This window comes from Artemia franciscana, chromosome 4, assembly GCF_032884065.1.
Source record: "Artemia franciscana chromosome 4, ASM3288406v1, whole genome shotgun sequence".
NCBI lineage: Eukaryota > Metazoa > Arthropoda > Branchiopoda > Anostraca > Artemiidae > Artemia > Artemia franciscana.
This window is the reverse complement of record NC_088866.1, coordinates 12,135,782-12,162,041: the sequence shown is the minus strand read 5'-3', so window position 1 is coordinate 12,162,041 and position 26,260 is coordinate 12,135,782. Positions and strand designations below refer to the sequence as shown.

Here is a 26,260-nt window from a genome sequence, read left to right as displayed (position 1 = left end):
GAATATCCATGTGATTAGGTCTTCTTACGGTTGCGCTCTAGGATTTCAGGCAAGCGGACATTTTGCTGATTCCAAACCCTCCCCCCCACCCCCTCCCAACGAAAAGAACACTGCTTCTCGGCTAAAATCTCAATTAAATTATTGTTTATTTAACTTTATTTTTGCTGAATATGGGCGCAAAAATCTAAATCATATCTGATAATAAAATAATTACATATCAATTTGTCAGTAAAAGCAATATTTACAGATTTTCTTCAATCAGAGCATCCTTATAGGAACAGGAACTATCTTATGCAAAGCCAACTCCATTTCAATTAAAGACAACAAAATTCAACAGTTTAGATTTTATGCCGATTGCTCAAGAAGAGTTTACATATACTAGTACAATCAACCCACAATTAAACTATATAAACCAAAGACCGACCTACACTAGTTTCGTCAGTTTCAACAAGAAAAAATTAAAAGGAAAAAGAGCGATATTAAAACCTAAAAAAGAGCACAAACAAAGTTATAGTATAAAGTAAACCTAAAATGGAACTTAAAATAATAACCAGGCCATACTTAAGAAACTGATATGCATGAATAAACAGACCTCATAAGATAAGAAATTAAAATACAGAATCAATTCAAAATTAAACAAACAAAATTACTATGAAAGGATGCATCAACCCCTAAGCGACCTTTACATCCCATGTGCTAACAAGCGTTAAAGTTTCATTGTTCAACGGAGGCGTAATTTCGTCAAAATGGCAGGAAGGGGGCGCAAACTTGGAGCCAATTTTCCCAAATAAAATGAAAATGACAGTGAATACCGAAAAATGACCTATATAGTACCATAAGCGTTAAGGTATACTAAAGAAAACTGACCCTTTTCTGTCGATGCTTGAATTATGCAGACTTATCAGATGGAGAGCCAAAATGAGGCCTAAGGAGAGGGCAAGGTCTGAGATCGTTAGTTTCACCTCCCCCCCTAGCAAAATACTTCCCTGATGTTCAAGGATTTCGTATCTATCATGGAGAATGACTTGCCAGCAAGAACCTTCAAGTGTGTTCATCTTCAGGTGCGGTGGGTACTTACTTTGGCAAATTGGTCTGCATTTTAGTAGTTTATGATGCCTTTTCGGGCATTTGTCTTAAAAAAATTGATTATAGCAAAGATTGTAAATAATAATACAAAGCCATGAAACGTATTTTGTAAATATGTTTGTTTTTGAAAAAAAATTCATGGGTATAGTAATAGACAGCCTGCAAATACTAGGATCCCAATAATTTCTTTATCACCTTTGAAATTTTCTTGCCGTGTTCAGGGTTCAAAATTCTGGTCCAAAATTCCAAGTGATGTTCAAAGTACTGTTGACCTTAATGCTTTCAAAAATAACCTCAAAAAGACGTATTCTTATAATTATGGCTGTTATTTACTCTCTGAATTTTTTTACTTTTTTTTTGGATAGTTTTAGCTTGGTTAAATTTTCTCAATGTTCAATTATCATCTCCGTTTGTAAAGAGGTAAAAACTGTCAAATTAAGGTGGATTTCAGAAGTTGATCCACTCTGTTTGTCCCTCACATTATATATATATATATATATATATATATATATATATATATATATATATATATATATATATATATATATATATATATATATATATTATATATATATATATATATATATATATATATATATATATATTATATATATATATATATATATATATATATATATATATATATATATATATATATATATATATATATATATATATATATATATATATTTGCTTTTTATGCTGGAATTTTTTCTTTATTTCAGCCACACAGGCTCCTAAGAGCTTCGTGCATAACCTTTAAAAAATAATAAATTCTGTTCTCATTTTACTTTTGAATAAATTGAAACGAATTACGAAAATTGGGTAGTTTTGCAACCAATAAATTTGCCCATGATTCTGCTTCAAACATAGGGTCATATGCCTGTCTTTCAGCTAAAAGTTGTCGGGTGATGTTGGAAGGGAATACCAATCGAAAATACTTGAGCGATTCCGGATTTAAAAAGCTGTAACACACCCTTATTTCAGCTAGAAAGTTGCCAGAGGGTGGGTAGGAGGATTTTAAAGGGCCATGGACTCACTTTATGCCTCATGTAATGTGGATTGTAACTCCTTGCGTGACTCTGATTCGAACTAGATGCTGATAAGCGGAAAAGAGGAGAGGTCACATTGGAGGGTTTACGAATCTACTTCATATCCCCGATCATAGGGTACGATAGAGATGAGGAATAAATAAAAAAAAAACAGTTAGAAGGGTTGACAGACCCCATTATATTTGTGACAACTTATTTTCATTTTTGAGTTTTAACATCAAGATTTGCTGTCAAATATGATTGCTTTTAATTTAACTCATTAAGAATTTACTATACTAGATAAGCACAAAATTTCCACAATATGTTAGTTTATTCTTTGTTTCAGTGGCCTCAGGAAGGATTCCCTTAAGAGCCACTACTATAATATCAATTAGTAATTAAAAATAATAACCAGTAAACAGTATTTTGACGAGTTCAGAAAGTAAAGAACATAAAAGAAGCAATTAAACTACACTTTAAAATTTTCTTTTCTTCTTAGAATTCTCATAAAAGACCTATTTAGGCAACAAGCTTAAAAGCATCGGATTGATTGATTCGTAAATATTTTTGAGCGAAGTGTTCCTATCAAACAGTTCGTAGTAACGAACTGTAGCAAGGAGCGACCCAGCTCAATAGTAACGATAACTCTAAAAAGGTAATTTTGATACCGATAGTTACATCAAAGGAGTTCATTTTAATGTTGATTTTAAATATATAAGTTTCATTAAACTTAGTCTTACCCATCAAAAGTTACGAGCCTTAGAAAGTTTGCCTTATTTTAGAAAATAGGGGGAAATGCCACATAATAGTCATAGAATCTTAATAAAAATCACAACATCAGATTCGGCGTATCCGAGAACCCTAATGTAGATGTTTGAAGCTCCTATCACAAAAATGTGGAATTTTGTATTTTTGCCAGAAGACATATACCGGATGGGTGTTTATTTGTTCGTTTTTTTTTTTCCCCAGGGGTGATCGTATAGACCCAGTGGTCTTAGAATGTCGCGAGAGGGCTTATTCTGACGTAAATTCAAAGTTCTAGTATCTTTTTTATGTGACCCAAAAAATTTGAGGGCACCTAGGCCCCCTCCCACGCATATTCTCCCCCCTCCCTAAAAAAAATCACCGGATCAAAATTCTGAGATAGCCATTCTGTTCGGCTTAGTCGAAAGCTTAATAAATATGTCTCTGGGGACGACTTAACCCCCAACAGTCCCCGGGGGAGGGGCTTCAAGTTACAAACTTTGACCATTGTTTACATATAATAATGGTTATTATGGAGTGTACATACGTTTTCAGGGGGACTTTTTTACATTGGGTTGGGGGAGGGTCGGGGGGGAGGGGGTTAGGTGGGAGGTTCTTTCCATGGGGGCATTTATCATTAGGAAAGAGAATTTCCATGAAGGGGGCGCATGATTTTCTAGCATTATTTAGAAGAAACAATGAGAAAATAAATAAAAAATTTTCAACTGGAAGTAATAAGTCGCATTAAATCTTAAAACGAACATAAAATATTACGTATATAAGGGGGGTACGTCTCCTCCACAATACCTTGCTCTTTACGCTAAAGTACTTTTAGTAATTTCAACTATTTATTCTACGGCCTTTGTGATTCAGGGGTCATTCTTAAAGATTTGGGACAAAATTCAAGTTTTATTGTCAAGAGCGAGGTATTGACGAGGGCGAAAACCCTCTCATATGCGTTTTAAAAATATACAAATATATGAGTTCGTTACGTATGTTAATTTGTAAGGTACGTATGTTTATTACTAACAAAAACGTTCGTAAGAAAATGAGGAAATCTAGTTGCATTTTTAAGTAACCAAAAATTGGAGGGCAACTAGGCCTCCTCCCCCACCCCTTTCTATCAAAATAGTCCGATCAAAACTATGAAAAAGCCATTTAGCAAAAAAAAATGCAAATTTCGTTTCAATTATTCGTGTGCGGTGGGCCAAAATCAAAACATGCATTAATTCAAAAACCTTCAGAAATTAAATAAAAAAGACAAATTTTTTTTAACTGCAAGTAATTAGCGACATTAAATCTTGAAACGAACAGAAATTATTCTGTATATGAAAGGGGTTGTCCCCTCCTCAATGCCTCGCTCTTTACGCTAAAGTTTTTTTTATTATTTTAAAAAGTAGAGTTGTGACAAAGAGTCAAACTTTAGCGCGAAGAGCGGGGCGTTGAGGAGGGGACAACCCCTTTCATATACGGAATAATTCCTGTTCGTTTTAAGTTTTAATGTTGCTCCTTACTTGCAGTTAAAAAAATTTGTTTGTTTTTATTTAATTCTTTTTAGGACCCAGTCCCGCTATTTCAGCTAACCATTACAGCCAGTTCCATATCCGTAAGACAAGTGAGTTTCCGTCATTCTGGGGAAAATATGTCACGAAATACTGAGTGTCGCAACATATAGAAAGCAAAAATATCACTATTTATTTACAAAGTAGTAAGTACAAATAGTACCATAGCCCTGCATAATTCCAAAAGTCAGGTAGAGTGGTGCTCGTCCGCAGAAGGCCTCCATCAAGAAAAGACGTTTTATTAGGTAAGGATCAGATATAACCAGGGTTGGTACAAAGCCCATTTGGATTGCGAAGATGTTGCCGTATTTTTCCTAAAAAAAAATATATTATTTAAATTGGAATTCTGTTTCTAGTCTTGGGAAAACTATTTAATTGTTTTTGAAAATGAATACCTCTGTTTGCTAAATATATTTCTTTATAAATAATTGATCGCTTAACATTATTGCACTTCTTTTTAATTAGTCTATGTTAATTATGAATATGATATCAGTTGGTAATAACGAGACTTTTATTTCGTTTGCAGCCAGGTCTGACGAGAAGGTAGTGAGGTAACAAGGATTCTTAACCTGATGTCCACACTCACCAAAAAGCTCATAATTATCTACTGCGGAAAATTAATACGTTGGCAAAGACTATCCAATGATTAATCAAATACATTATATGATCACAATTCACTAGGTATAAAATATTCAGTATATTCAGTAGGATTTTTTTTCTCCATAAGGAAGTACAGCAGATACACACAGGCTGGAGGGATTTAACCTCAGACCTCAGGGAAACCACAATATTTTTGAATATTCGTTTATTTTTTTTCTATAATGTCTGCTGGTGTTTTTTATTGACCAATCTTATTAGGAATTCAGTTCTTTCCAAATAATTTATCTTTAAAGATTGTCTGGTGGCCTTTATTTCTCATAACAAACTTTCCACAATACATTATCACTAAATTCTTACTTTCAGGATATCTAGAAAATGAATTTTAGGATCTCAAGTCAATTGAATAAGTTCTAGAGCAACAGTTAATGTCTATGCTTGTCTTTCAGGGGTCTGAATCGTGGGCCTGTGCAGGCAAGTACTACCAGGATATTTGTTTTCAGTAATTTGAAATGGTAATATTTCTCTTTTCCTTTTTGTATTTTATGTTTCAACATATTTAAAAATGTATATATTATGTATTTAAATGTCAGAAAACCCTATTTTAGAGGTCGCGATGGCTTCAGCTGCGTAAAAAATCAAAAGGCACACAGAATTTCCATGCATGTGAACAATAATACCCTTTTTCTTCCATCGATTTCAACGATTTCCATTTTTATTTCTAAGACATCATTTTTAATGTTTTCGACTATTTCAAGGATTTTATTTAACTTTGAGATATTATTAGTCGACTCTGTGGACCCTCTTGAATCCTCTAAATCACTTTGTCTTGATCGCTTCTCGCTTTTCTTAACCATATTTATTTTCAATAATGTTCAAAAAATAGATAAACGAACGCCCAAGATAATTCACATCCAATTTTGTACAGCGGTCGCAAAAATGATGCTATTACTCCGAATTCATTGAAAAAATATTAAAGAATTTACTTGTCAGAGTTAATCCGGCTGAAAATTGTATTGTGCAAATACAGATGCTCACTGAATGAATGTTAGTTCAGTACTAAATAAGTTCAAGAGCAACAGCTAATGTCTATGCTTGTCTTTCAGGGGTCTGAATCATGGGCCTGTGCAGGCAAGTACTACCAGGATATTTGTTTTCAGTAATTTGAAATGGTAATATTTCTCTTTTCCTTTTTGTATTTTATGTTTCAACATATTTAAAAATGTATATATAATGTATTTAAATGTCAGAGAACCCTATTTTAGAGGTCGCGATGGCTTCAGCTGCGTAAAAAATCAAAAGGCACACATAATTTCCATGCATGTGAACAATAATATCCTTTTTCGTCCACTCAAAATTCTTTAATTAGAGTATTTATTCAAGAAAACTCGTGTTCATCGGAAATTTTGACAAAATGATCAAACTATGTCACATTTTCATTTAAAATCCTTAAGCTGAAAAACGGAAAAACAGGAACACTATCAATTAATTTTAAATTATTGATACTTACAATTTAACAGCAAGGAATAAGGATGGTGTTTATGGGGCCGGTAGTCCGCATTATATGTCGGTAAGGCATGGGCATCGCATAATTTGCAAATCAATCAGATATTAAATTAGATTAAGACTAGCTTTTTCAACTGAATGTAAGGGTAACATTGACACTTAATTCGAATACTAATTTTCCCGTACATGAGGGGATCTGTCCCCCTCTTCAAACACTCATTATTTATGCAAAAATTAGATTGCTTGTCCCAATTCTTTTATAATAAATGCTGAAACAGAAAAGCTGTTGAATTAAATTAAGAAGCTTTTTTAAAACCCTAGACACTATCAGATGGTGATCTTTACTTTTAACATCAATAACAACACTTTTACATATCCTAGTATCTTTTACTGATCCTGTCAGTCTTCGGTTTACCTTACTAAAAACATTCAAAAAGTCATTGATTTTGCTAAGATGTTTCATCCGTTCATGTCATTAGCTTAATGTAAGTAGGAGAGCTTTACTCTCCCTTTTGATTCCATGCTCTCCCATAGGCTTTGGTGAATTTCTGGAGAAAAAAGTCCATTCAAAATGATTCATATAAATGGGGATGAAGTACAGCCCAGCTTAACTCTTGCTTCAATACGATACCGGATACTGGCCTCATTTCATCCGTTACCCACAGCAATTTTAGTCTCGTGCATAGCACTAACCACTTTAATGTATTTATCTTGTATACCATATAAGGATAGTAAGCTACCTTTGATAAAACCCTTCAATCGGCTTAATAAAACGCTTTTTCATAATCTTTAAAGCTAAGGACTAAAGGGGTTTCATGATTCAGGCACTTCTATTTTCATTTTTTATTTAACATTGATTATTAAAAAAAATAACTTAGCATAACTCTAATTATTAATCTAAGAGTGAAAATTTGATCAACACATCCTCTCTCCTTCTTAAGACCACACTGTTCTTATCTTAAAACTTTGTTTAAAGAATCTTTAAGTCAAAAAGTATCATCATGCTAAGTAATTTTCTTCCAACAGAAACCAAGCTCTTACAAATATAATTACCACACTGACACCCACTTTTATCATATTTCATATAAAGGGGTTTAAATAATGTTTTCCTAAATATGCTAGGCACTCCTCCTTTTTCAAAAATCACAACCAAAATCTTTAGTAATTTATCTCTTCAGTAATTACTACACTATCAGCGCCTGGGGCTCTATATCTTTTTAATCCTTTTAGTATTGTCTCTAAATCATCCTGGCAAAATAAACCTTCCTTCAAGTGTTGGAAACTGGGAAGTCATTAACCCCTTGAAATACATATTCCATGGGCAGTCCTAATATATCCTTCTATAGGAGGGAATTCCAGAGGCTAAATACAGGGTCGCATCCAGGATTTTTCCTCGAGGGTATTTTACACAAAAAAAAACTAAAAAAGAACGTACAAAAAATTTGCTAACATCCATTTTTGTTACGCTTTTACGAGTAAGACAAACATTTGGGGGGCTCACAGCCCCTAACCCCCCTGGATATGGTCTTGGTTAAATACCCTCTTTTTGGTCAGCAGGACTTTGTTGCCCGTTCGCTGGATATGGGTAGCAGTCAGTTGAACATGTTACATATGCTAAAAAACACACACAGACACACACACAGCAAAATCCTTCATTATAGCTGGGTAATGTTCAGGAGTATACACTTAACGTTAGAAAACCAAGTGCCGCAGACAGTTACAAGCTCATTTCTTATTTAAATGTATGGATATGACGCTATTTTTGTTCAGGCCTTACCTTAAGTTTTAAGAGGGTTTGATACGGTGCTTCCTTGTTGATGAAAGGTAAATATCCAACTATTGGTAAGCAAAAAGGACCAGGTGGCCGTTTCTTCCTGTCCAATAGATGAAAGACTAACAAAAAGGTGAAGACAAATATGAAAAGTGTTTGGAGGTTGAAATACGAAAAGAGTTCCATCTACAATAAAGAAAGTATGAATGCCAAATTAGGTTCAGTTTTAAAACTAGAGAAAAAAGCCTATAAAACTAACATTAACATTTTATAATTGTTCCTATCATGGAAAGGTGACTTTAAAAGAAAAACAGAACCAACCATTTCCACCAAAAAATTAGTTAGAAACTATTTCAGTTTAAAGTCAGTAATAGGTTATATACGAAATGGCAGAAAATCTGACGTTTTCAAACAGTGAGAAATGTAATAAAATACGAAAACACGACCGCAGACACGACCAACGCCGATTACGTTCATTTTAAGCTCTACACTTCTTATCAGACTAATAATAACACTAAAAACCTTGCTTTAGTGAACACCTTGGAACATTTTGGACAGACTTTAGTTTATCTTAATGTTTGAAAAATAAAACATTAATAAATCTTCCCACGAGAAGAGAGCATTTTCTAAATAAAGATAAATTTGTGATGATTACTCGTCTTACAGGAGGCTAGTTTTATCCTATTTCTGTTTCGCCACTGATGCCAGTTTATTCCTAGAAACTTCTACCATTACCACTGCTATTATTAACAACTCATTACACTACCAAGCCACCTGAGGCAAATACAGCTATCCTCGCTGCTCCTCCACCCCAATGTATTCAAAGCTTCATACTTCACCCTCCCCTGATTTCCCAATTACATTTAAAACCTAATTTTAACTTCTGCCCATGCCATTAAAGGACGACTTGCTTTTTGTTTGACCCCAGACAGATGGACAAAAAGAAAATCTTTGGCAGCCTGTCAGCCTTCGTCCATATCTTCCTAGTGCTCTTTGTTTGACATGCGGTTAGTCAAACGGATACCTACAACTATGATAGACAATTTTAACTAGAAAATATTTAACAAATTCTTCTTTGCCTTTCGAAGTACTCGCGTTTCAGAGCCATTCCAATATTCTAATCTTGGTTTGTAGAATTACCTTCCTATTCTTCCAATCTTATTTTGATAGTAAAAACTAACCCTGGACCAGAACCATAGCTATTCTACTTTTTACATCTACACTGTGTCGAATATCTATATTAATAAAATTACCCAGGTAAGTGAAGCTATCCACTCAAAGGATCCTATCGTCAATCAACATTATTTCTCCATTTTCATTTATTCTTTGTCTAAGCACCATAGTTTTCTTAACATTAATTTTAAAGTCTCTTCTAGCACCTTGAACTCCCAAAACCTTCACAAAATCACTTACTTTGCTAACATTTTAATCTAAAATGTTAACGTTTGACTTTCCTGACACTAAGACTTTGCTAAAACTCAAATCATCTGCAGAATTGCAAGTCTAGGAGAATTTAACATTCCCATTATATTCCATGCTTTCCTATAGCCTTTGCCGTTAATTTTAACATGACTTCCATCAAAATAAACCATATAAGCGCGGATGGGACACAGTCTCTCTTTACTCCTGATTCAACACCAAACCAACTACTAACCTTATTTCCTACCTTAGCCGCAGCTGTATATTATTCTCCCACATAGCACTAATCAATTTAATGTACATATCTGATAGACCATACAAAGATAGGACATTCACTAAAGCTCTTCTTTTGACTGAACCAAAGTTTTTTTCAGAATCGACATTACACAAGTGATGACTATAGGGCTTGATTATGCAAACCCTTCTCCAATACTGTCTAACAATGAAAATGAGATCCTACAATATCTCTTAAGTAGGTATGCTGTACTTTGTTTAAAGCGGTGCGAATAAAATCAAGCATTGATTTCACTTAGCAGTATTAGGAAGCACAGAGCGGGCCCATGGCTCATCCAATATCCCCCTGCCAGGTCCAACTCAGTTTCTTCTTTGCAGAAAGGTACTCATATTGCACATTGTTTGATGCCAAAGCATGTAAGGAATTACAATCTATATTATTAGAAGCGTGAAATGAGCTCTCGACAGCACCAGCATCATCTCCCCCCCCCATCCTCAATTCCTTACCAGAAAGATGGCATGCTGCAGCTTTTTGAACTGGAATCATACGAGAATTTTTACAATTGTACAACGATACTGGGCAAAAGGCCCTCCAATAGCTTTCTGTCCATCCCACCACCGATATTTAGATCAACATTTTTAAATCCACCTCCCTCCCCAATATTTTGGTGGCTCAAAAAATAGCCCGCTAAGTAATAATGCGAAGCGCCGCAGTTTTACTGTTTTCTATTCAAATTCATGAAAGAATATATTTAACAACATAATAAGATGAAAAAAAGGAAATGAAAGAAGCTGAAATGAAAAGCACCCCGATCTTGACTTACCGACATTTCATTCCAATTCGGTAACTGTATCGAACTTTACCAACTCAATTTCTAAATTAGGCAGAAAGATGAATAAAATAAACAAAATGATAAGGTTAATCAAAATAGACAAAACAACTACCACCATCTTGATAAGGTTAAGCTATTCGAGTGGCATTCACTGGCTAATTATGGTTGATTCAACTATAGCATCTGGTATTAACTGGTTGCGGACTTGTGTAATATCATTGGTCAGTTGATACTAATATATCCAATAAGGACTAGTCAAACGGAACTTGTCATCAAACAGTTCATGGTAACGAACTGTAGTAAGGAGTGACCAGGCTGAATAGTAACCGAAACTCTAAAAAATGGAATTTTGATACCAATAGTTACATCAAAAGAATGGCATTTTAATGCTGATTTAAATATATAAGTTTCATTAAGATTAGTCTTACCCATCAAAAGTTACGAGCCTGAGAAAATTTGCCTCATTTTAGAAAATAGGGAGAAACACCCCCTAAGAATCATACGATCTTAACGAAACTCACACCATCAGATTCAGCGTATAAGAGAACCTTATTGTAGAAGTTTCAAGCCCCCATCTACAAAAATGTGGAATTTCGCATTTTTTGCCAGAAGACAAATCACGGATGCGTGTTTATTTTTTTATTTTATTTTTTTTTTTTTTTCCCAGGGGTGATCGTATCGACTCATTGGTCCTACAATGTCGCGAAAGGGCTCATTCTAACGGAAATTGAAAGTTCTAGTGCCCTTTTTAAGTGAACAAAAAAATTGGAGGGCACCTAGGCCCCCTCCCACGCTCATTTTTCCCCAAAGTCACCGGATCAAAATTCTGAGATAGCCATTTTATTCACAATAGTCGAAAAACCCAATAACTATGTCTTTGGGGACGACTTACTCCACCGCAGTCCCCGTGGGAGGGGCTGGTTTGGGGTTGGGGGGATATTTGAGGGGGAGGGTTACCGTGGAAGATATTTCCATGGATGAACTTCTCATGGGGGAAAGACTTTCAATGGAGGGGGCGCAGGATTTTCTAGCATTATTTAAAAAAACAATGAAAAAATAAATATGAAAAGTTTTTTCTACTGAAAGTGAGAAGCAGCATTAAAACTTAAAACGAACAGAAATTATTATGCATATGAGGGGTTTACCTCCTCGTAATACCTCGCTCTTTACGCTAAAGTATTTTTAGTAATTTCAACTATTTATTCTACGGCCTTTGTGATTCAGGGGTCATTCTTAAGAAATTGGGACAAAATTTCAGCTTTAATGTAAAGAGCGAGGTATAGACGAGGGGTGAGCCCCCGCATATACGCAATAAAAACATATGAATATAGAAGTTCGCTAAGTAATTTAATATATTTTTACTTATGAAAACGTCCGTAAAAAATTATAAGTTATAGTTGCCTTTTTAAGTAATCAAAAAATTGGAGGGCAACTAGGCCTCCTCCCTTGCTCCTTTTTTCTCAAAATCTTTCGATTAAAACTATGAAAAAGCTACTTAGCCCCAAAAATTAATATGCAAATCTCGTTTTAATTATTTATGTGCGAGAGCCAAGATCAAACCATGCATTAATTCAAGAACGTTCAGAAATTAAACAATGCTCCATTTTCGACTCGAATTGGATCCGGAGACATAGGGGGTTGGAGGAGGGAAACAGAAATCTTGGAAAACGCTTAGAGTGGAGAAATCAGGATGAAACTTGATGGGAAGAATAAGCACAAGTTCTAGATACATGATTGACATAATTGGAACGGATCCGTTCTCTTTGGAGGAGCTGGGGGACGTTAACTTGGAAAAATTAGAAAAATTGAGGTATTTTTAACTTAAGAACTGGTGACAGGATCTTAATCAAATTTGATATTTAGAAGGAATTCATGTCTCAGAGCCTTTATTTCAAATCGCGACCAGATCTGTTGACATTGGGGGGAGTTGGAGGGGGAAATTGGAAATCTTGGAAAACGCTTATAGTGGAGGAATCCGGAAGAAGCTTGGTGGATAGAATAAGCAAATGTCCTAGATAAGTGATTGACATAACCATACTGGATTCGCTCTCTTTGGGGGAGTTGAGGGAAGGGGTTCAGTGATTTGGCGAGTTAGGCGCTTTTGGACGTGCTAGGACGACGAAAATTGGTAGGCATGTCAGGGAGCTGCAAAAATTGACTTGATAAAGTCGTTTTCCCAGATTTGACCATATGGGGGGCTAAAGAGAGAGGAAAAATTTGAAAAAATAAGGTATTTATAACTTCCGAATGGGTGGTCGGATCTTAATGTTTTTTGATATTTAGAAGGACATCGTGACTCAGAGCTCTTATTTTAAATCCCGACCGGCATTAAGCCTCTGATTTTCCTTTTAAATCAATCTATTGATTCTGAGAATATTGTTAGACCTCATACCATATGAGCTCTTGGCTCTTATCTCTTCTTGCCTCGTCACAAGTCCCATATGAGCTCTTAGCTCTTGTTTTGGTTTAGGGTTCGAGTTGGGGGGGGGGTTTACGTGGGATGATATCTCCATAGAGAAACTGCTCATGGGGGAAAAGAATCTCAATGAAGGGGGTGCAGGATTTTCTAGCATAATTTGAAAAAAACAATGAAAAAATAAACATGGAAAGTTTTTTCTACTGAAAGTAAGGAGCAGCATTAAAACTTAAAACGAACAAAAATTATTACGCATATGAGGGGTTTACCTCCTCGTTATATCTCATTCTTTACGCTAAAGTATTTTTAGTAATTTCAACTATTTATTCTACGGCCTTTGTGATTCAGATGTCATTCTTAAGTAATTGGGACAAAATTTAAGCTTTAGTGTAATGAGCGAGGTATCGACGAGGGTTGAACCCCCTCATATACGCAATAAAAACATACGAATATAGAAGTTCGTTACGTAAGCTAATTCGTAAGTTACGTATATTTTTACCAATGAAAACGTTTGTAAAAATTAAAAGTTATAGTTGCTTTTTTAAGTAATCAAAAATTGGAGGGTCTCCTAACTAGGAACTAGGCCTCCTCTCTTGCTCCTTTTTTCTCAAAATCTTCCCAAAAATTTTCAAAATTGCAGTTAACTAATGTGCAAATTTCGTTTTAATTATTTATGTTTGGAGAGCCAAGATCAAAACATGCATTAATTTAAAAACGTCCAGAAATTAAATAAGAAAACAAGTTTTTTTAAATGAAAGTAAGGAGCGACATTAAAACTTAAAATGAACAGAAATTACTCCGTATTTGAAAGGGGCTTTTCCTCCTCAACGCCCCACTCTTTACGCTAAAGTTTTTTACTGTTTTAAAATGTAGAGTTAAGAAAAAGAGTCAAACTTTCAAACAGTTCGTGGTAACGAACTGTATAGTAAGGAGCGACCCGGCTCAATAGTAACCGAAACTCTAAAAAATGAAATTTTAATACCAAGAGTTACATCAAAAGAATCGAATTTTAATGCTGATTTTAAATATATAAGTTTCATCAAGATTGGTTATACCCATAAAAAGTTACGAGCCTGAGAAAATGTGCCTCATTTTAGAAAATAGGGGAAAACATCCCTTAAAAGTCATACAATCTTAACGAAAATCACATCATCAAATTCAGCGTATCAGAGAACCTTGTTGTAGAAGTTTCAAGCTGCTATCTACAAAAATGTGGAATTTCGCATTTTTTGCCAGAAGACAGATCACGGATGAGTGTTTATTTGTTTGTTTTTTTTTCCCAGGGGTGATTGTATCGACTGAGTGGTCCTAGAATGTTGCGAGAGGGCTCATTCTAACGGGAATTAAAAGTTCTAGTGCCCTTTTTAAGTGACCAAAAAATTGGAGGGCACCTAGGCCCCCTCCCATGCTCATTTTCCCCCCAAAGTCACCAGATCAAAATTCTGAGATAACAGTTTTATTCAACATAGTCGAAAAACCTAATAACTATGTCTTTAGGACGACTTACTCCCCCGCAGTCCCCGTGGGAGGGGCTGCAAGTTACAAACTTTGACCTGTGTTTACATATAGTAATGGTTACAGGGAAGTGTACGGACATTCTCAGGGGGATTTTTATGGCACTTGGTTTTCACCAAGTGACATATAGCAATCGCAATTTCTGTCGGTCTGTCGGTCTGTCACTTCCAACTAAGCTAGGACGATGATATTTGGCAGGCGCATTAGGGACCGCACCAGATTAAATTAGAAATAGTCATTTTCCCGATTTGACCGTCTGGAGGGGGAGTGGGGGGCCCGTTAATTCGGAAAAATAGAAAAATTGAAGTATTTTTAACTTACGAACTGTTGATCAGATCTTAATGAAATTTAATGTTTGGAAGGATATCGTGTCTCTGATCTGTTATTTTAAATCCCGACTGGATCTGATGACATTGGGGGGATTTGGGAGGGGGAAACCTAAAATCTTGGAAAACACTTAGAGTGGAGGGATCGGGATGAAACTTGGTGGGAAGAATAAGCACAAGTCCTAGATACATGATTGTCATAACTGGAACGGATCCGCTCTCTTTTGGGTAGTTGGGGGGGGGGGGGGGGTTAATTCTGAAAAACTAGAAAAAATGAGGTATTTTTAACTTACGAACGGGTGATCGGATTTCAATAAAATTTGATATTTAGAAGGATATCGTGTCTCAGAGCTATTAATTTAAATCCCGACTGGATCTGGTGACATTGGGAGGGGGGAGTTGGGAGGGGGAAACCTAAAATCTTGGAAAACACTTAGAGTGGAGGGATCGGGATGCAATTTGGTGGGAAAACTAAAAACAAGTCCTAGATACATGATTGACATAACCGGAACGGATCCGATCTTTTTGGGGTAGTTGGGGGGGGGTTGTTAATTCTGAAAAATTAGAAAAAATGAGGTATTTTTAACTTACGAACGGGGGATCGGATCTCAATGAAATTCTATATTTAGAAGGATATCATGTCTCAGAGCTCTTATTTTAAATCCCAACTGGATCTGGTGACATTGGGGGGTAGAGTTGGGAGGGGGAAACCTAAAATCTTGGAAAACACTTAGAGTGGAGGGATCGGGATGAAACTTGGTGGGAAAAATAAAACAAGTCCTAGATACATGATTGACATAACCGGAACGGATCCGCTCTCTTTGGGGTAGCTGGAGGGGGGTTAATTCTGAAAAATTAGAAAAAATGAGGTATTTTTAACTTACGAACGGGTGATCGGATCTCAATCAAATTTGATATTAAGAAGGATATCGTGTCTCAGAGCTCTTATTTTAAGTCCCGACCGGATGTGGTGACATTGGGGGGGGGAGTTGGGAGGGGGAAACCTAAAATCTTGGAAAATACTTAGAGTGGAGGGATCGGGATGACACTTGGTGGGAAAAATAAGTACAAGTCCTAGATACATGGTTGACATAACCGGAACCGATCCGCTCTCTTTGGGGTAGCTGGGGGGGAGGGTTAATTCTGAAAAATTAGAAAAAGTGAGGTATTTTTAACTTACGAACGGGTGATCGGATCTCAATGAAATTTGATATTTAGAAGGATATCGTGTCTCAAAGCTCTTATTTTAAATCCCGACCGGATCTGGTGACATTGGGGGGAGTTTGGGGGGAACCTAAAATCATGGAAAACGCTTAGATTGGAGGGATCGGGATAAAACTTGGTGGGGAAAATAAGCAGAAGTCTTAGGTACGTGATTGACATAATTGGAACGGATCTGCTCTATTGGGGGGGGGGGCTAATTCTGAAAAATTAGAAAAAATGACGTATTTTTAACTTACGAAGGAGTGATCAGATCTTCACGAAACTTCATATTTAGAAGGACCTCGTAACTCAGATCTCTCATTTTAAATCTCAACCGGGGCCAGTGTTATTGGGGGACATTTGGGGGGGGGGGTACCGGAAATCTTAGAAAATACTTAAAGCGGAAAGGTCAAGATGAAACTGGATGGGAAGAATAAAACCTGTCTTAGATACGTGACTGACGTAACCGGACCAGATCTGCTCTCTTTGGTGGAGTTGGGGGGGGGGATAATTCGGAAAAATGAGGTATTTTTAACTTACGAACAGGCGACCAGATCTTAATGAAATTTGATATTTAGAAGGATCTTATGCTTTCGAGCTCGTATTTAAAATTTCGACCAGATCTTGTGACATTAGGGGGAGTTAGAGGGGGAAACCGGAAATCTTGGAAAACGTGAAAATTGGGATATTTTATCATACGAATAGGTGATTGGATCTTAATGAAACTTGATATATATAGACGGATCTTATGTCTCAGATGCTCCATTTTCGACTCGAATTGGATCTGGAGACATAGGGGGGTTGGAGGAGGGAAACAGAAATCTTGGAAAACGCTTAGAGTGGAGAAATCAGGATGAAACTTGATGGGAAGAATAAGCACAAGTTCTAGATACATGATTGACATAATTGGAACGGATCCGTTCTCTTTGGAGGAGCTGGGGGACGTTAATTTGGAAAAATTAGAAAAATTGAGGTATTTTTAACTTAAGAACTGGTGACAGGATCTTAATCAAATTTGATATTTAGAAGGAATTCATGTCTCAGAGCTCTTATTTCAAATCGCGACCAGATCTGTTGACATTGGGAGGAGTTGGAGGGGGAAATCGGAAATCTTGGAAAACGCTTATAGTGGAGGAATCCGGAAGAAGCTTGGTGGATAGAATAAGCAAATGTCCTAGATAAGTGATTGACATAACCATACTGGATTCGCTCTCTTTGGGGGAGTTGAGGGAAGGGGTTCAGTGATTTGGCGAGTTTGGCGCTTCTGGACGTGCTAGGACGACGAAAATTGGTAGGCATGTCAGGGAGCTGCAAAATTGACTTGATAAAGTCGTTTTCCCAGATTTGACCATATGGGTGGCTAAAGAGAGAGGAAAAATTTGAAAAAATAAGGTATTTATAACTTACGAATGGGTGGTCGGATCTTAATGAATTTTGATATTTAGAAGGACATCGCGACTCAGAGCTCTTATTTTAAATCCCGACCGGCATTAAGCCTCTGATTTTCCTTTTAAATCAATCTATTGATTCTGAGAATATTGTTAGAGCTCATACCATATGAGCTCTTGGCTCTTAGCTCTTCTTGCCTCGTCACAAGTGCCATATGAGCTCTTAGCTCTTGTTTTGGTTTAGGGTTAGAGTTGGGGGGGGGGGGGGTTACGTGGGATGATATTTCCATAGAGAAACTGCTCATGGGGGAAAAGAATCTCAATGAAGGGGGCGCAGGATTTTCTAGCATAATTTGAAAAAACAATGAAAAAATAAACATGGAAAGTTTTTTTCTACTGAAAGTAAGGAGCAGCATTAAAACTTAAAACGAACAAAAATTATTACGCATATGAGGGGTTTACCTCCTCGTTATATCTCATTCTTTACGCTAAAGTATTTTTAGTAATTTCAACTATTTATTCTACGGCCTTTGTGATTCAGATGTCATTCTTAAGTAATTGGGACAAAATTTAAGCTTTAGTGTAATGAGCGAGGTATCGACGAGGGTTGAAACCCCTCATATACGCAATAAAAACATACGAATATAGAAGTTGGTTACGTAAGCTAATTCGTAAGTTACGTATATTTTTACCAATGAAAACGTTTGTAAAAGATTAAAAGTTCTGTTTGCTTTTTTAAGTAATCAAAAATTGGAGGGTCTCCTAACTAGGAACTAGGCCTCCTCTCTTGCTCCTTTTTTCTCAAAATCTTCCCAAAAATTTTCAAAATTGCAGTTAACTAATGTGCAAATTTCGTTTTAATTATTTATGTGTGGAGAGCCAAGATCAAAACTTGCATTAATTTAAAAACGTCCAGAAATTAAATAAGAAAACTAGTTTTTTTAAATGAAAGTAAGGACAACATTAAAACTTAAAACGAACAGAATTTACTCCGTATATGAAAGGGGCTTTTCCTCCTCAACGCCCTGCTCTTTACGCTAAAGTTTCTTACTGTTTTAAAAATAGAGTTAAGACAAAGAGTCAAACTTTAGCGTAAAGAGCTGGGCGTTGAGGAGGAAAAGCCCCTTTCATATACGGAGTAATTTCTGTTCGTTTTAAGTTTTAATGTTGCTCCTTACTTTCATTTCCCAACTGCCAACAATTGGGGGAGAGATTACTAAAACACAGGTCCTTAATCGACAAAGCCATGGGGCTACGCCAAAGGCCATAAATTTTTTACTCCGCCTTAGCTCATCACATCTATAACAACCCGTGCCATTTCATTTTGTTTGATAACACCTTCATTATTGCCTCTGTTAAAGGTCTTTTTTTTGTATAATCGCCTTTCCCAGAAAATTATCCTTTGTGAAGGGGTTATGCCTGAAGGGGTGCTTTATACTGAGAACAAGTTGCATGTTTAAAGGTTGGAGAGGAAAACTGTGTCTCTGAAAGTAATCGCCACTATGTTTCATTGGTAAGGGTATAATTTGCTATGGGGCATAGGGCAACTGCCCTCTCCAGACCTCGTTTCACCCCCAGACTGGAATTTGCCCCCCACCCACCCAGCCAAATTTTAGTTTCTTCAAATATCTCGTCAAAATTGACATAAGCCTGCATAATTCAAGCATCAACAGAAACTTTTATAGTCCTATAAAGTATCTTAATAGTACTTTTATAGTACTATATATTACTTTCATTATTCCAAACGGCTCATTTTCCAACTTCCGACTTTGCCCCTCCCTCCCCAGAATTTTGAAGAAATTATGCCGCTGCTCATAGGCCGATGGTACTTACCCCGTGAATTTTCAAATTCATCAGTCAAAAAACGAAATGCACGCCTGCCTCTAATCTGAAAGGTCGACGATAGTAGTTAATCTCAAAAGATACAAGGCCCACTTTGTGACCCTGGTTATAAATAAAAATTCCCGTGAGTGACACGGGTGAAGGGGAGGCGTTTTTGAAGAGCATTGGACCCATTTTGTACCAGAACGTATAGAGGTTTAATTTTTTCACACTTTTTCGATTCCTAGGTGATACATGCCTAACTTTCCATTAAAAAGTTTGAGGTTGGGCCATTTGGCTTATCATCCTATATCAATAACACAGTCCAGTTTTTGCCCATGGATCTTGAATCATTTTAGGTTTTGACCCAGAATGAAAATAACATGGAACGTGGATGCACAATAGCGGAGTAAGTATTCCTTTCAGAGAGGAAAGGGTCAGGTCCCTCTCTAGCCGCATACCGAAACATGTCTGGATTTGACGTCACTGCGCTACTTCCTTGTTGTAATTGTTGTTGTCAAATGGTATCATGTTAGTACCAGAAGGAGCCAGGGTGGCCAACCCTTGTAATCAATCACTAATTCTAATGATTTTTTATATTGCCTAACGCCTTAAGCAAAAAAAAAACATCACTAAATCATACATAAATCAGTAGATTATTGAAGAAAATCTCTAAATCAGCCAAAAAATCACAAAAATCTGTTGATTTTTATCTCATCGGGTGGCAACCCCGGAAAGAGCTGAATATAATAGTACATAAATGTGAATATATTTCCGGGGAAGGCAATTCTCAAAGCAGGAAGAAATTCGAAAATCGTAGAAAAATAATCATTTTATGAAAATACGAAATTATAGGAATAATCTTAAGAATAAAATCATTTCATTAGTCTGAGTGGAATCGTGTACGTTATTTAAACAAGCTACCCTAATAACAATGGGTAGTGGAAAATTTAAGCGGATGTCTCCTCTTCTTTCGGCTTGAATAAATTACCAGTTTAACTCTGCTAGGAATTAAATACAACTAAGAATTAGACACAAATGGGCTAGACGCGACGTGTATGGTCTCTAAAGTCCACTTTATTTCAGCTCCAATTTTATTTTTATTAAATAAAAAAACAAGGTTTTTTTAAATGAAAGTAAGGAGCAACATTAAAACTTAAAACGAACAGAAATTACTCCATATATGAAAGGGGCTTTTCCTCCTCAACGCCCCGCTCTTTACGCTAAAGTTTGACTCTTTGTCTTAACTCTATTTTTAAAACAGTAAGAAACTGTGAACCACAACAGGTAGATGCAGGTGGTATGCAGGAAGGACTGGGTTTTAAGGCTTTGAAACTTCTAAGCCCAAGCGTTTTTGTCGCTCCTTTTTCGTGGAAATTCTGAAAACTCGGGGATAGTGGAAGCAACGGACCTGCTGCAACTGATGAACCAAAAGTAATAACAGAGAGAGATTATACCAAACCGTCAACTGCTATTCTTAGGAGACATGTGACAGTTTTAAAGTGGCCGCGGAATTCCTGATTTCCTGTGTCGTTTTAAAATCACTCCTCTGTGAATAGGCAGCAAGGCGGCAAAGCGAACCCAGCTTTTGGTGATACAATCATCCCAGTCCAGTTTTTGCTAAAAAAAAAATCGCTGTGATAATTTTTGCGCCCTCCTGGCATTGTCCGCCCTTTGGTCCGGGCCTATTGGTAAATCCAGGTCTGTACGCAGTTAAAACAGGTAGTATCTAAAAACTAAATATAAATAAATCGAACTTCATTAAATTTAGGAAATTTCTATCTAGTGTTGATACTTAAAAAAAAAACAATGTCAATCAAATGGCTGATATCCTTCCTGGTATAGGCTAATTCAGGTATAAGCGAAGAATTGGGACTATTGAGAAGGAAACATGTTAAGAAAACAATTATTGCTTCACAATATACAGAAAAATTATAGCTAACATATTTTGAGACACTTCTAGTAGACATTACTCCTCTCCCCTAATATACATATATATATATATATATATATATATATATATATATATATATATATATATATATATATATATATATATATAATTTTGGCTATATATTAACACATTTCAGGGGGAGGGGGAGTCAGTGGTAAAATATAGAGGGAGTATAAAGAGAGCGCCTTCAAAAATATTAACTACAGTTCTTTGCATATTATGAAGTAAAAAGCGTCTACTTAACGAGATTCCCTATTTATAGCCTCAGTAGTAGATTTATACCTTAGTTCTTTATACCACTGCAACTATTAGTAGCAACTTACTGCAGCACCAAGCCCCCGGAGGTCAACATAGGTACGCAAGCTCCTCCCCCACACCTGTTTATTCAAAGCCCCTCTCCACTTTAATGATTTCTATTCCAAATTTAGGAGGGAAATCCAGTCCCTCCTTTCAACTTGAGTTTAAATGTTCACCTTGATTGGAGAAACTGCTTACAACTATAATAAAATCCTAGTCAACAGCTGTGTCTTTTGCCAATCACTATTCCGAAATCTCTTGTTGACTAAGTGAAAAGGTAATTTGAACCAGTAACGTGTGCATTTGTATGTACTGTACTTTTAAGGTTATTCATTGATTACTCAAGGCGATTTGGTAGTTTTTGAAAATAAGAAATAACAGTCAGTTTTCTTTATCATTCTGAACGATAGGATCAAAAGTATTTATCCCACATCATTATTAAATACACAAAGTAATTATTTATGAAGAGGAAATAAGAAACTCCTTCATAAACTAGACAAATCTGCATATTATGCTTATAAATTTGCTTTCTAAATGTCTTAGATTCCAATTGTAAATCCCCTGACCCTCCAATCCAATTTTTCGTTTTTTTTTTGGGGGGGAGGGGGATACGTGCTGCATATTTCACTTATAAAATAAGTTTATTAATAAGGCTATTAAAATAATGTGTTTTACGTGGCTCACTCAAGTTTAGGCTGAGTAATACTCGAGAAAACCGGTTTGTTCGTTAGATCCTTTCAGTTTAGCGTGAGACAAGACAAACACAAATGATAAAATAGATGGGAAATATATAATTTGGGCTATATATTTGCAAACTAAATGGGGTAAAGTATTTGGACAGTTTGAAGTTAGAAAACAATTGTTACTACATAATATAAAGAATAATTGCACCTAACATATTGTGGATGCAGACCCGCTATACTTCACCCCCCCCCTCCTCTAATGTACAAATATATAACACAAATTGTCTCCAAAGTAACGAAGAACAAACTAATAACAAACTAGTTTGTTCTCGAGTTTTACACAGCGTAAGCTTGATTGAGTGGCGTATAATACACAAGTCCCGGATTAGTTTTGCCGTATACCATTTTGACAAAGTCTATTACACAGAGAAACATAACACTGCAGATTGCAGAGCAGGTAGCCACCCCTCCTCCTAAATATGATGATTTCTAATCATCTTAAGTTTTAATGGCGCTCTTTGCTTTCATCTGAAAAATAACTTTTGGTGCTCCCGTACCATTCAGAACACACTCGAGCAGTTTGCTAAATGGACTATTTAAGGTAACCGATTTCATAGCTACAAAGACAAATGGCCGGTGACGCAATGCATTGGACTTGTATGATTTGGGCATTATATTTGCACATTAAGGGGAGGTAAGGTTATGTTAGGTTATTTCACTCCCATCCCCTCTAATGTGCAAATATATATCCCAAATTATATTATTATATAGACTAAAGTATTATATTTTCATCATGTTTGGTATATTTTGTTGTGATTGATTTAAATTCATTTTAAAACCTGGAATGTATTTGAGTACCGTTTTTAATTTTTTATTTTTTATCTCGGTCCATTCTTATAACCACAAGAAAAGACCGCGAAGAAATAACAATAAGATAGTTCAGTTGTTTATTTTTTCCAGTGTATATAACTGTGCATGCAAAAACCATCAAAATGAGCTGAAAGTGGTTAGTAGTGTCAACTCCCCCCCCCCCACACACACACCGTGCAGGAGCTTCAGGCCACTGTCCTCTAGAAATCTCAAAATTTCTTGGCGGGGGCTTCCAACCATTTGCTAATATTGTCAAGTTAATTCATCTATTTCTCACTTTTTTGGATTTGTCTTCTGACCGCCCTTGGAATAAATTTCTCAGCAATATTTTACATGTACACAGGGGTTGTCTCCGTGAAGTCTTCTTAAAGCACTGGAGATAGGAAGTCGAACTTATATGTAAATGTTCAAAATAAGGCTTTACTATGACGACAAATTGAATTAATAATTACCATTCCTGATTTGGCTATAAACGGTAATTTTTTTCTGGCTAGACAGTTCTTTTTTTTAAACATTTGAAAATTTTGATTACAATGGGTCACAATTCGTTCTTCACTAGGTTGCAAGTGCCCTTGCAATCATGCTACAAGTTTGAGTTGGATGATCGTTGAATTAGATGAGGGTTGAATTACATGGGGTTTAAGTTTAAAGGGGCTTCGGACTCTGTACATGAAAATCTTTTCTAATTTAAAGTATATTAGAAGGAATGATATCTTTTATTTATTAGAAGGGGCGGGGGAGGAATAGCTTTGCATTAAAGGAGCATAAAGATAATCAAAAACTCTTGGATAAGGATTAACCAATGAATAAAGACCGTTTCATTCGAGACAATTTTATCACGGGTTGAGGCGATTTGGGGTAGAGTTAAATACAGATAGGTTGAACGGGCTAACATTGCATGAGGATTGAGTTAAATGAGGGCTGAATTGCTTGGAGGTTGATCTAATGAGGGGGGGGGGGGTTGAGCTGAGCAACAGTTCAGTTAAACATGTTTAGTTAAATGGGGTCAAGCTAAATGAGGGCTCAGTTACACAGGAACCCACCATTGTACACAAGTAATGTGCTATTGGGTATTGATCAAGTTTTAATATGAGCTGACTTAAATAACCATCACGCACTTGTAAAATCTACCAAAATGGGGAATGAAAATATTATACTGACTCTAGGTTCACTTAGACGTTCATACGGAAACAATGTTTACTTTCCACGTCAATATTTGCTTTTCACGTCAATTTACTCGCCAACTGAAACAATGTAGTTGACAACTGAACTGAACGACAACTGAAACAATTGTCGTTGAGCAATTTATGAAGCTGAAGAAATTCACTTTATTGGGCAGCCTAATACTCTCTCCTTCAATACTTGACCTTTAATGCAAAAAAAAACATTGAAAATACATTCGATTTTTTCTATAAAAAAAAGCAACAGCCGTGGAACAGATAATACTGGACGAATATTATAGCAATTAAATATTAAAATTACTCATCAACGCAATTCATGGACACTGCCTGTAGGTGCTTTTTTTTTCTGTTTGAACGTTGAGCAACGTGTACAATTCTATACGACATTTAAATTTTAGAAGACCAGTTGTCACTATTTGCATTTCGTAACTTAGATATGACCATATTGGCCAATGACGTTGCAATGCTGCTTATGCATTGCAAACTTGTTTTAAAATCGTGACGATCATTATATGTAACGGGACTAAATCATCCTTTCTCTATTTACAATAGAGAGAAAAAATAAGTTCTTTGACTTAGCAATGCTGACTGGCAGGTATATTCTTTCATGCGTTTTCATCAAATAGTTTCATGGTAAAAACTACAAGTAAGGAGCAACACAGCCGAATGGTACCTAAAATTCTAAAAAAAGAATTTTGATAACAACTAATATATCAATAGAATTGGATTTCTTATGCTGGTTCCAGATAAATGATATTCATTAAGTTTAACGTTGCTCATCAAAAGCTAAGTACCTGAGAAAAATTTACCTGATTTTCGAAAATGCCGGAAACACCCCAAAAAGCTAAGGGATCATAACGAAAATCATAGCATCAGATTCTATGTATCAGAGAACCAGATTGTAGAGGTTTCAAGTTCCCATCAACCTAAATCCGTAAATTGTATTTTTTGCCAAATCACAGATGCGCAATTAGGCTATTTGTTCGTTTTTGTTTTTTTTCCATGAGTTGTCGTATCGAACCAATGATCCTGGCAGTTTGGAAGAGGGCTCATTGGAATTAAAAGTACTAGTGCCCTTTTCAAATGACAAAAAAGATTGGAGAACAACTAACCGCCTTCCGCACCCATTCCTTTCTTCATTGACATCCGATCAAAATTTGCATATACTCTTTTGGTTCAGCGTAATTAAAAGTTCCCATAACTATGGATGACATGACCCCCCGACCCTGGGGGAAAGGTCCGTAAGTTATGTAATTTGTCAATTGTTTACATTTAGTATTTTTTACGGAGAATATACGCGAATTTTTCAAGGGAATTTTTCTAATGGGGGAATTTCCCACAAGGAGATTTTCCGTAGGGTGAAAGTTTCTGGTGAAACTGTCCAGGGGAAATTTTACATGGGAGGGAGAAGGTCTGCAAGTTATGTAGTTTGCCATTCATAGTTTAAATATAGTATTTGTAACTAGTAAATATGCAGAAATTTATCAGGGGAGAATTTCTGCGGAGAGAATTTCCCGATGGAAGGAATTTTTCCGGGGGGAATTTTCTACGGAGAGTATATCCTGGCATGAGTAGCAAAACGATCAAAAAATGAATACAAAAATGTTCTTTTTCACTGACCAATTTAGAAAAAAACTTACCGAAAAGAAATAAATCGTCTTTATATCTTAAAGACGAGTAAAAAGTTTCTGGGAGTATTTAATCAAACTTAAGACCATCAGAAATAAAGCCCTATAATAGTTCAAACTCAAAACAATCAGAATAAAGAAAAAATAAAAGCCAAAGCGAAAAGAAATTATAACTAGACTAAATGATCATATCAA

The 26,260-nt window shown here is 35.9% G+C and overlaps 1 protein-coding gene across 4 annotated transcripts in view; it reads right to left on the bottom strand.

Annotated features, from left to right (window-relative positions):
• LOC136026003 (cytochrome P450 306a1-like) overlaps positions 1 to 24,534 on the bottom strand; it is a 68,646-nt gene extending 44,112 nt beyond the window's left edge. The window contains exons 1-3 of one of the 4 annotated variants that reach the window (XM_065702148.1): positions 24,418 to 24,534; positions 8,304 to 8,483; positions 4,587 to 4,737 (exon numbers count right to left, since the gene is read on the bottom strand). In XM_065702148.1, coding sequence (XP_065558220.1) covers positions 4,587 to 4,737; positions 8,304 to 8,483 — 331 coding nt within the window. In that variant the 5' untranslated portion in view covers positions 24,418 to 24,534. Of the gene's footprint in view, positions 1 to 4,586; positions 4,738 to 6,006; positions 6,058 to 8,303; positions 8,484 to 21,879; positions 22,004 to 24,417 lie in introns of those variants that run through there. The other 3 variants (XM_065702147.1, XM_065702149.1, XM_065702150.1) reach the window with 3 other exon arrangements.
• Between the last annotated feature and the right edge of the window lie 1,726 nt (positions 24,535 to 26,260).